At 35.8% G+C, this 11,986-nt stretch overlaps 2 protein-coding genes across 2 annotated transcripts; both read left to right on the top strand.

The window, feature by feature from the left end:
- Window positions 1-978: 978 nt before the first annotated feature.
- LOC131313995 (uncharacterized) lies at window positions 979-2,754 on the top strand. Its single transcript, XM_058342490.1, has 4 exons — window positions 979-1,271; window positions 1,749-1,870; window positions 2,044-2,264; window positions 2,329-2,754. Exons 1-4 carry the CDS (start codon window positions 979-981, stop codon window positions 2,752-2,754), a joined length of 1,062 nt encoding a protein of 353 aa, XP_058198473.1.
- Window positions 2,755-7,016: 4,262 nt separating this feature from the next.
- LOC131315269 (probable F-box protein At4g22030) lies at window positions 7,017-8,451 on the top strand. The gene has a single exon (XM_058344415.1). It carries the CDS (start codon window positions 7,121-7,123, stop codon window positions 8,384-8,386), a length of 1,266 nt encoding a protein of 421 aa, XP_058200398.1. The 5' UTR covers window positions 7,017-7,120; the 3' UTR covers window positions 8,387-8,451.
- The last annotated feature ends 3,535 nt before the right edge of the window (window positions 8,452-11,986 follow it).

The raw sequence follows: 11,986 nt of genomic DNA, 5'->3' as shown, positions 1-11,986 counted from the left end.
GCTCGTATCATTGTGGCTTGGGATACGCAGGGCCCCAAGGTGAATGTTCTTGCTAGCTCTGAGCAGGTGATTATGCTCTCTATATTGATGAATAATAAATCATTTGCTCTTTCTGTTGTGTATGGTTTTAATCAAGTAGATGCTAGACGACAATTATGGACTGATCTTAGGGATGGGTTTGTTTCTGGGGGAACACAACCTTGGATCATCATTGGGGATTTTAATGCAGTTTGTAGGCAACATGAAAAATCCGAGCCCAGTCATTCTGATACTACTTCTGTTTGTAGGCAACATGAAAAATCCGAGCCCAGTCATTTTGATACTACTTCTGCTAGGGATTTTAATCTCTGTATGGAAGATATAGAAATGGAGGATTTAAGTTCTAAAGGCCTTTGGTTCACATGGTCGAATAAAAGAGTGGGTCAAGGTCAGAGCAGTTGCAGATTGGACAGAGCTCTGGTTAATTCTCATTGGCAGAACTTGTTTGCAGAATCTGAGGTAGCTGTCCTTGTTCTTGGAGTGTCAGATCATAGTCCTCTCGTAGTTTCTATACTCCCTTACCATGGTGGGAGAAAACCTTTTAAATTCTTTAATTTTTGAATGTCTCACAAAAATTTCTCTTCCGTTCTTACCCAGTCTTGGTGTTGTTCTGTGGATAATGGTGATTATCCTATGCTGTACCTTTATGAAAAGCTTCAGAGACTTAAGCCTTGTTTGCGAAGTTTTAATAAGGCATTTTTCAGTGATATTCAACATAGAGTTATTGCTGCCAGGGAAGAGCTAAGTAGTATCTAGTTACGTTGTGCTAATTTTACAAGGGATCCTATTTTGCTGGAATACCAGAAACTATGTCTATTGAACTTTAACGACCTCAGTGCTGTTGAGGAAGCTTGGTGCAGGCAAAAATCAAGAATAAGGTGGCTTAGTTTGGGGGATAATAATACAAGTTTTTTCTATAAGAAAGTCGCAAGTCATCGAATGAAGGATAAGATCTTGTCTATTTGTGATGAGGATGGTAATCGTTTGGAAGATCCTAAAGCTGTCAAGGGAGAGATTCTCAGATTCTACAAGCAAATGTTGGGGTCTAAATTAGCTCAGAAGCGTCCTTCGTTGGAAAGATTATGCTTTGTTCATACAGTTCCAAATTCCTTTCATGATGCCTTAATTGCTCCTATTACTCCAGCAGAAATCAAGGTGGCTCTCTTTGTGATCAATGGTGACAAATCCCCTGGACCAGATGGTTACAATTCAAGCTTTTTTCAGAAGAACTGGTCTGTGGTCGGTCAAGAGGTAACTGCTGCTATTTTACATTTCTTTCAAATTGGTGTGTTATTGAGACATGTTAATGCTACTGCACTCACTCTGATTCCTAAAACTAGCTGCCCTCAATCTATGAAGGAATATAGACCCATTACTTGTTGTAACGTTGTCTATAAAATAATAACCAAGGTACTAGCAAATAGGTTAAAACCTGTCCTTCCTTTTGTCATTAATAAAGCCCAGGCTGCCTTTGTCAAAGGTTGATCTATATTAGACAACATTTTGTTGATGCAAGAACTGGTGAGGAATTAACAAAGGGACTTTGGTATTGCAAGGTGTGCCATTAAAATAGACTTAATGAAGGCGTACGACTCAGTTGACTGGGATTTCTTTTTTGAGGTTATGAGTGCCATGGACTTTCCTCCTCTGTTTATCTCTTGGATTAGGACATGTTTAACCTCTGCTATGTTCTCTGTGGTAATTAATAGGGAGTTAAAGGGATACTTTAAGGGAGAAAAAGGGCTTCGACAGGGAGGTCCCATCTCTTCCTACCTATTCCTTATGGTAATGGAGGGTCTGTATGCCATTCTTCAAAAGAAAATCTCTCAAGGTCAGTTTACATTCCACCCCAAGTGTAGCAATTTGAGCATATCATATTTAGCCTTTGTTGATGATCTTTTTTTACTGGCTGGGGCTGATATCTCTTCTATTGGGGTTATAAAATCTAGTTTGGAGGAATTTTATCATTCTTCTGGTTTAAAACCTAATCTTCATAAAAGTCAGATCTTTTTTCTGGGGTTGAGGAATTTGTCAAGGCTGACACTCTGAATCTTTTTCCAATTCCTGAGGGTACTTTACAAGTTCGTTATTTGGATGTGCCCCTTATTTCCACTAGGCTTCGATATGAGGATTGTGTTCAGCTAAAGGACAGAACCCAACAGAGAATTGCTAGCTGGACTAATAGTCGCCTATCTTATGGTGGAAGAGCTCTCTTGATACAATCAGTTCTTTTAAGTATGCAGACTTATTGGTGGTTCATTGTTTATTCTACCACGGAAAATTATTAAGGAAATTGAGGTGATGCTGAGAGCCTTTTTGTGGTCTGGTATTCATCTAAAAAAAATTGGGGCTAAAGTTAGATGGTTAGAAGTTTGCTCTCCCAAAGCTGAGGGTGGTTTGGGCTTGAAGTCCCTACAGGTTTGGAACAAGGCCACCATGTTGAGACATTTGTGGGCTCTTTGCAAGAAAGAGGACACCTTGTGGGTCAAGTGGGTTCACAGTTATATGATAAGAGATCAAAATATGTGGGCTATGAAGGTGCCTCAAGACTGTTCATGGACTGTTCGAAAATTGTTGAAACTTAGACGTGTGGGTCAGCCTTTTGTGAAGCATATTATAGAAGATGGTTGCAATACTTTTATATGGTTTGTCAACTGGCATCCCAAAGGCCCCCTGTACAAACTTCTTGATGATCGCTCAGTTGCTACCATGTGAAGATCTTTATTTGCAAAAGTGAGTTCTGTTATTCTTAATGGTGAATGGCACTGGCCTAGGCCTAGATCCAATCTGATGCAACGGATTCAGCTTTCAATTCCAGACTCTTTGAAGCCTCAAAGGGACAGATATGATGAAGTGGTGTGGACTTTCTTTCCGACTGGTGCTTATACTACGAAACACACGTGGGAGGCTATTAAACACAATGGTCCAAATTAAAGGTTCCATGGGCCTTTCTTGTTTGATCTTCTAATAATGTTTCTAAATGGTCTTTTATTTTATGGTTAGCATGTTTGAAGTGACTGGCAACTAAGGAAAGGCTTCGCAAATGGGGCATGGAGATTGAACCTGGTTGTGTTTTGTGTTCCCAATGCGATGAGACTTTGCAACATTTGTTTTTTGAGTGTGGTTTTTCCAACTTTATTTGGGAAGTGATCTTACATAGATTCCAGATTCACCGGGGAGCTGAAGCTTGGAACATGGAAGTGAATTGGGCAACTAGTTTCTGTCAAGGCAAAAGTTTCGTCCCATACTGTTCAAATTAACTTTTGTTGCAGGAGTGTATTGCATCTGAGCTGAAAGGAGTTCTATAGTATTTGGGGGAAGGCCTAGAAGTGCCAATGAAGTGCTAGCTCATCTTAATGAAAATATAAGGCTAAGGGTTTGTACTTGGAAGCACTTCCCAAACTCACTTGAGAATCAAAGGCTTTGTAGCCAATGAAATATCTCAAGTAGAGTCCTTGGGAATGCTACCTAGTAATTTTGTTTTCTCTTTGTTTCTACAAATGTAGATTGTAGTGAGGTTATACTTCTGTGTATAGGTACTTGTGTTGGAATTTATTCCCTTTGTTTTCTGGTTTGGTTGGTTATAAAATGTTACACTGACCCAAAAAAAAAAAAAAAAACATCTGGTCAAAAGGGGCGGAAGATGTGTGGAGAGGATCCGGATCCTTGTCTTGAGTGAGTAATATAAAAGTAAAAACAATGTTCAAAATCAAATTTTTTGAATAAAAACAAAAAAATAGTCCAAAACAGACTGACAATGATAACAATATATGTTACTTTATTTTGGATAGAAAGAAGAATAGACTAACAAAGACTACGATATCTGTCTTTTTTTAGAAAACCTAGAGAATAAGATTATATTTTTTATTTTAGAGAGAGAAAGAAAAGGGGGGTAACATTATCTGTTGCTTTTTTCCGCATATTTTGCTTTATTCAAAAATAATGTCTAACAAAAATAATCCAAAATGCACAAACTACCATAAATAACCTCATATGTTGCTTTATTTTTTAGAGAAAGAAGAATAGACTAACAAAGATAACATTATGTCTTCTTTTAAAAAAAAAAAAATCAGAGAATAAATTAAAATAGATAAGATTATATGTTGCTTTATTTTGAGAGAGAAAATTAAAAAATAAGTTAATAGAGGCAATATTATCTATCATTTTTTCTGCATACTATTCTATGTTATTTTTTTTTGAACATTTGGTTAATAGATGTTGCCGATCTATTCATTTGTTATAATTTTTTTAAACTTTTATTTGGTCACTCTGTCTTTACGGTGAGTTCATTGGTGTTCACTTCTAGGTGGTTTTTTTTTTTTTTGGCCTTGTTTTATAGTATTAGTGCAAATTATCTTGTACCATTAACACTAATATACACGTACGTTAGGGAAAAAATACACGTTATGCAAAAAAAAAAAAAAAAATTTAACTTTCATTGATTTTTCATATGCACCTTTCAATAACGTGGTAATTTAATTTCGCCACCAATTGTGTTACAATGGTGACAATTTTTTTGCCAATGTATACTATTTGCAACGAAACTAATTTCGTCGCTATTTTCTATCGCCTACTACATGGATTCTTGTAGTGAAAGTTGGTGAGTATTGATTCCAAGGGAAGAAGACTCCCTTCTCAATATTCTATTGTCCTTCTCTCAAGAGTCTCAAAACCGACCTCACATTGAGTGACTGCGCCATAGTTCATTTTGTACACCTTTGCCTTCTCCTTCAACCCCAAAAGATCCTACCATTTATCATCTTGACCGTTGGTTATTCATACCTCTCCAGCACATACATACTCAAGTTAAAGAACATTTGACCCACGCATGCATCAAACCTCCCTTACTAATTACTCCACTTTTTAGGGAGACAATGTAATTATTAAAACTACATATATTTTATTGGTTTGTTTTCAATAGTAGTGTTAGAGCTTACAAATATAATACAGTATTTATTATGGTTGTGAACTCTAATTTGTATTGTAACAGTTATAGTCTATAAGTAATGAATTTATGTTTGGCATACTTGCTTTAGAAAAACAAATGGACTAACTAGACGCGCTTGAGAAATACTAAAATTTTACTAGGGTCAAGCTTGAGAATACTAAATGAAACCCGTTTATTTATTAGATGGGCTTCGGCATGCATAAGTCTCATAATTATGTAGGTAGTATATATAAGGGAAAATGATAGCTCAGGATGTGTTTTGATAATTAATACCCGCTAAGGACATGCTGAGAATATTTTTTAATGCCGAAAATGTCACTGACGGATATTAATTATCAAAACACGTCATGGGCCTTCATTTTTCCTATATATATAAGCCATCCCGAATTCAACCCGGCCCAAGATATGATTTCTAGTTTGTGGCCCAGTATATGAAATTTGTGGGTGGGTGGTACTCCATTATATTTTTGTTGTCCTCCAATATGCTAGTACTATAAACGCCATTAGTGTTTGGGAAAATGAAGGCAAATAACGTGTTTTGATAATTAATACCTGTCAAGGACATTTTCAGTATTAATAAATATTCTTAACATGTCTTTAACGGGGATTAATTATCAAAACACGTCCTGAACCGTCATTTTCCCTAGTGCATGTTTGTTGTTCATGGTTGCTCCCGTGATTCAAGAGTCAAGACCAAGGAGCGAGCCGGGCGAACGACATAAGCTGGAACAGTTTGACCAATTGCACTCCGGGTACCTCGAACGTCACACTACTTGCGCATGTGAACTAGTCTCCACCCCAAATCATCTGTGGACTGGGGACTTTTTTCTGTTGTACATTTTTTTGTACTTTGAATCAACGTTTCCTGTTACCAAGATTCTAACGTAGTTCGATGGTCAAGTATCCAAGTCAGCTTACGGCCTTAACTCATAATGAATTTTTGGGGAACCAATCCCTATCCACTAGCACGAATATTCCTACATGTAAATATTGGTTGTAAATGTGGCATACTATTACACTTTATGAGACTAGTTTGCATTTAACTTTGGTCCCGCCGTAAATAGTCTTATTATATTAGAAGGTTTGACTAACATCTCATGATTATTTGAGATGTGTGTAAACTAACTCCTTGTATTCTTGAAAATAACACTGTAATACCAAGCATGCTTTGCATGACTTAATAATCCTTTTATATTATATTTGTCTTCATTAAATTTTTTTGCATTTGTTAATTTTGCGTTAATTTTTTTTGTGACTATTAGTTCATCTTGACGAGAGAAATCAAAAAAATTAAAAATTTGTGAACAAAAATTTAAAAACAACCCAAAAAATCCTGTTATAATATTATATTTGTCTTTATTCAAATAAAAATTTAATCGGCGTTAATTTTTTGTGACTATTAGATCGCCTCGACGAGAGAAATCAAAAAATTAAAAATTTGCCAACAACCATCTAAAGAAGTTAAGAAAAGGTAAAAACAACCCAAAAAATCTCTCTATTTTAGACTATTTTTTTCGTTAGTAAACTTTTTAAGGTTTTTTTACTACAATTTTTACATTTTATATTCACTTTGTCTAGACAAACCAATTTTTTAAAATTAGATCAGTATCATTTGCCTCAAGATTAATAGTTGAATTGATCCTATTATATATCTCGTCCTATAAAATTTGATAGTTTTGCTTATATTTTTGTCGTTATTATGTTGTAATCTAGCAAGGGGACAAAAACGCGCGATTGTTTGCCGTTTCAAAAGTTTTCACAGGTTATTTCCGTTGAAAGTCATTCAAAGACCAACCTCTTCCCCAAGCTTATTAATTTGAGAAATGGTCCAATCCCCACCCGATTCAAACCCTTGAACTCTTCGTCATAATGACAAACCCCACGAATCTCTCTCTCTCTCTCTCTCTCTCTCTCTCTCTCTCTCTCTCTCTATATATATATATATATACACACACATATACACACACACCTTCTTATCCTCTCTCCTCCATATCTCAACTCACTACATTCTTTTCTTCAACCTCAAATAACCCACAAAAGAACTCCACAACCTGTCTCACCTCCAACAAAAATCAAGACAAAAACAAGAAAAACTTCACACTTTGAAGAGCCATTCGAGTTTCTAAAAGGAAAATGGCTAGCATTCGAGCATCAAATGTGGTCCCTTCATCATTTCCCTCATCTTCTTCGCGTTGCCGGCGAGAAATCATGACCGTTAGAGCTACTATTAACATGCCGAAGCTTCGAAATGGTAGTAGCCTCTCTCTTCCCAAGCTAACCACCATAGGTTTGGTGGAGGAGTTGCAATTGAGGAATGGTTACAAAAACACAACCACCACCCAATTCGAAAAGCTTTCTCCCTCTCCTAAGGAGTCCGATCCCATGGCGATAGAGAAGCTTTACGCCATCATGGAGGCTGTTGCCGATAGAGTGGAGATGCATGAGAATATAGGAGAGCAGAGAAACAACTGGAATAGACTACTTCTAACCTCCATAAACTCAATCACTCTAACAGCGTCACTAATGACCGGAGTTGCAGCTATGGGGGCGGGCGGGGCTCCTCTTGTGGCTCTTAAGCTCTCTTCTACTCTGTTGTATTTGGCGGCCACGGGAATGTTGTTGGTCATGAACAAGATTCAACCGTCGCAACTTGCAGAAGAGCAGAGAAACGCTTCGAGGCTGTTGAAGCAGCTTTTCGAAGAGATTCGCACGGCTGTTAGCATCGGTGCTCCGAATTCGAACGACGTGAAAGAGGTGACGGCCAAAGTTCTAGCACTTGACAGGGCATACCCGCTTCCTCTGCTGGGTGTGATGCTCGAGAAATTTCCAAAAACCGTGGAGCCTGCTGTCTGGTGGGCCCCACTACAGAATCGGAAGGCAAAAGGTCTCGGTGGGAGAAAAAATGGGAACGGTTGGAATGGCGAGCTAGAGGGGGAAATGAGAGAGATAGTTACGGTTTTGAACAGGAAAGATAAGGAAGATTACCTGAGGTTGGGTAAAAAAGCCTTGAAACTGAACAAAATCTTGGCCATTTCTGGCCCTTTGCTGACCGGACTTGCTGCTTTAGGCTCTGCTTTCGTGGGCCACGGGTCGTGGGCTGTGGTTCTTGGCGTCGTTGCCGGGGCTTTGTCGACCGTCGTGAACGCAATCGAGCACGGTTGGCAAGTTGGGATGGTGTTTGAGATGTACCGGAGCAATGCCGGTTTCTTTGAGCTCATGCAAGAGTCCATAGAATCAAATTTGAAGGAGAGAGAAGTGGAGAGGAGAGAGAATGGGGAGTTGTTTGAAATGAAAGTGGCTTTGCAGCTGGGAAGGAGCCTATCTGAGCTTAGGGATCTACCAACTTCTTCTGCAATGAAAGGGGAAGCTAACCATGAGTTTGCAAGCAAACTTTTTTAATTTGTTCAATGCTCCCGGACTACTGAATAGTTTTACTGTGGAAAGATGTATGTATGATACTAACTTTAGGCCATTAATTGTAACTGTTCATGTATATAATAGCTAATGATGATTCGATCCATGTATTTGTTTTGTCTTCAATAACACGAGGATATTGTATCCTAATTAATTCATATATTAAACGCCTGACATATTCTTTTTCGGAGCAATTGATTTTGTTGTAGAACTTAAAAATGAGCTAAACAATTGATTGTTCACGTTTGATTCGATAACTTAACAAGCTCTGGTATGTTCCAGCATGGCTTGTTTAAGAAACGAGTTGATCTTAAGAAGTTTATTTTTTTTTTTTTTAACACCATAAGCCAAATGAGGAGTAGCAGCTTGATGTGAAAATTTTTACAAACTTTCAAAAATATCGAAGCTTGATTTGTTAATGTAACAGACAAGTTGATGTTGAATGAGTTTTCAACGAATGAATTAACCCTAGCTCGAAATTGAATAACTTGGCTTTGATTGGGATGGTATCCACGTTATTATAATTATGCTACGGTTTGATATCAAAAGAAACGATAATAAGAGCTTGGGACGGAAGTAAAAAAGCATTCCATGAGGTTACTTTTGGTCTGAAATATCACAGTGAAACCAACGCCTAGAGTAGTTTTGATTGTATGGGTGTGCTAATTAAGGCTGTCGTCATGCTAGAACCAAGTCAAAAGAGTTACTACCCGTAAATCAGAAAACTGTCAACATCTCTCTTAAAGTGTAAATATATATATTTTTATTAAAACATACAAGAAGTGTTAGTTGTTACTCCCTCCGGTTCAAAATGGAAGTTATTTTTGACGCTTTTTGCCGTTACAAAAATGAATGTCCATTTTGAAAAGTAAAAGCATGAAAATACTTGATCTTTCCATTTTGCCCTTGTCTTAAACTATTCAAATTACTTGGATTCCATGAGTTTAACAGTTTGGTTGCCAACTGTTAGTTGTTTTCAAAATGAAAGAGTATTTTTTGAAAGTTTTATAAGAAAGGGTGTAATCATTGTGTCTGGAAAAATTTCGAGTTTCTCCAAAGTCGTCGTCCAATATGGGACGGAAGGAGTAGTTGGTTACCAGTTAGGAAAATTATCTAGGGAAAGTTTATAATATACATTTTTTAAAAAGGTGTACTATATGCATCTATTTTATGGTTCATTCATAACATTTTAGTGTGTTTCGTAACTTTTGTTCTAGAATTCATAACCTTTCAGCAGTAAGATTCGTAACATTTTCATTATGATTCATAACATTTTGGTGTATCTCATTACCTTTATACGATTCGTAACTTTTTAACAATACAATTCCTAACATTTTCTCTATAATTCATAACATTTTGAGGGGTGCATATGATACACACCTAAATAAGGGGTGTGTATTGTAGTCTTTCCCGTTTAATTAAAAAAAAAAAGATTAGACAGTTATCTTTCACCTTCAAATATGTAGACGTACAGTTGTCCGAAATGAGTATTGAAAAATGTATTTTCAATAGGCAAATTATCTATAGTTAAAAAAAAAAAGATTACACAGTTATCTTTCACCTTGCCGAGCAAAAAACGTATCTTTCACCTTCAAATATGTAGATGTACAGTTGACAGTTGTCCCAAATGAATATTGAAAAATGTATTTTCAATAAAAGTGACGTAAACAAATAGAAAAACAAGAATTCCTTCTAATATATTAAAGGATAATGTTTTTTTAAAGAAAAAGTTGAAGTTGTGGGTATCTCACAACTTATCTTAGTGACTAATATTCAAAAAGTTCTATGAAAGTTGATTTTATTATCATTTTTCATCATTTATGTACAAATGACCATGATATTAAGTGGGAAATGTATTTTCATAAAGGAAAATGAAATTTACACTCTCTCTTGTGTTACCCACACTCAATTTTTTTGTTTTTTAGTAAAAAAAAAATACACTTTCAACATTAAAAAATAAAAAAGGGAGTGTGAATATCCATTCCCTTTCATAAAAAGTAAACTAAAGCAAGAGGAAGAATTATACAAGAAAACTAAAATTTTATATTTTGCAGGATCGATTTTGCAAAAAAAAAAAGGGTAATTCCTTGTGAGAAAATTGAAGTACTTTATCTACAAAAGTACTTTCTTAATAACTTAACTCTAGCTAATATGGTTAAAAAAAAATGATTTTCACATCCTTTTCGTGTTTAGAATAAAAATAATAAAGTTGCCCATCTCTTTAAGATGAGTTAGAGCCGGTTCCAGAAACAAAAAAATGTCCTTATTTTTTAAGAGACAAATTCAAGCTAAAAAATTATGAACTTATTGAAATCTAAAAATAGTATGCAATATGGATGTTTGAAATATCTCATTGAGATCTTTTATACGATGCAAAAAAAATTGAAAAATTATTTTTCATTTACTTTATTTTTTATTTTGAAAATGTGAAATAAGTTACTTATTTTTTAAGAAGATTTCTGGAACGAGGCCTTAGTGGCTAACAACCTAGTATAACATCAGGGCAGATATTATATTATGTGTTCGAACCTCATCGGCTATCTATCTATTGATTAAAAGTAAGAATTTAACTCCTTGGAGATACGGATCAAAAAAAAAAAAACTCCATGGAGATACCAAGATGCATCACCCATTTAGGCGGTATGTAGTGTAAATCATTTTGTGATCAAACAGTATAAAGGCTGCCTTATGTGTTCATGGTTGGTCTGATCGATCCAAGACCAATGGGCCGGCGCGAATGGCTTCAGTTCAGAGATCTGACCAAAACATTAGCCAACATGGGAAGGAGTCTCCTCATATGCCGTTTTAATTCCTCCAAAAATAAAAAAATGCCGTTTTAAAAACAAAAGTCTTCTCAGATAATTGGTACGGTGATTCCATAAATATAATATATACTCCCTCCGTCCCAAAAGAGATAATAATTTTTGAAATTCGTATAATTTTTTATCACTTATATCTTTCAATCTATAATGTTTTTCATGAGTTTGAAAACTTTGTATAATAGAACTAATCGAGAACTATCTAACAAAATTCATATTACATATTTTTTTGAGATCCATATTGAAAGATATAAGAAATTGAAATTGCTATGGATATAAAAAAATTGACATCCAAATTGACATCCTTTGACCAGAAAAGGACTTAATTAACTCCTGAAGTTTTTTTTATCGTTAAGAGGTCCGTAAGTCTATCGACACAGAGAAATTGAGCACATATCGTGTACTGATCACGATGTGGCGGATTCCACATAAATGATCTGAGCCATTCATCAAATTTAAAACATTTTTGTAAGGTCCCCGCGAAAAATCAGCTCAATCCGATACTTAGAAGTATTTGATCTAATTATCTAACTTTTCATTCTGGTTCATTTTTGTGGGTCCTGTCCTAGGCCTCACATCGCGATCAATGCACGATTTGTGCACAATTTCTTTGTGTCAATAGCACCTCTATTAAGAGATGGTGAGTTCACTATATGTAGTGACAGTCTGCTCGACTTAATGAAGTCTAGCTTACATAATGCTCCTGTATATTTTAATTATTTTCCAAACTTACCACTTAGTTTGAATGATAAAAATATTTTAGAGA

The sequence above is a fragment of the Rhododendron vialii genome, chromosome 13a (assembly GCF_030253575.1).
Source record: "Rhododendron vialii isolate Sample 1 chromosome 13a, ASM3025357v1".
In the NCBI taxonomy this organism is placed as follows: Eukaryota; Viridiplantae; Streptophyta; class Magnoliopsida; order Ericales; family Ericaceae; genus Rhododendron; species Rhododendron vialii.
Note: the sequence above shows the minus strand (reverse complement) of the source record. Positions and strands in the feature narration are given on the sequence as shown.

What these genes read in the sequence shown, in the direction of transcription:
- LOC131313995 (XM_058342490.1), top strand. Translation starts at nt 979, where the DNA reads ATGAAGGATAAGATCTTGTCTATTTGTGATGAGGATGGTAATCGTTTG. An exon ending in TCAAAAGAAAATCTCTCAAG is followed by an intron (nt 1,871 to 2,043) that starts GTCAGTTTACAT and finishes CATAAAAGTCAG; the next exon opens with ATCTTTTTTCTGGGGTTGAG. An exon ending in GAGCTCTCTTGATACAATCA is followed by an intron (nt 2,265 to 2,328) that starts GTTCTTTTAAGT and finishes AAAATTATTAAG; the next exon opens with GAAATTGAGGTGATGCTGAG.
- LOC131315269 (XM_058344415.1), top strand. Translation starts at nt 7,121, where the DNA reads ATGGCTAGCATTCGAGCATCAAATGTGGTCCCTTCATCATTTCCCTCA.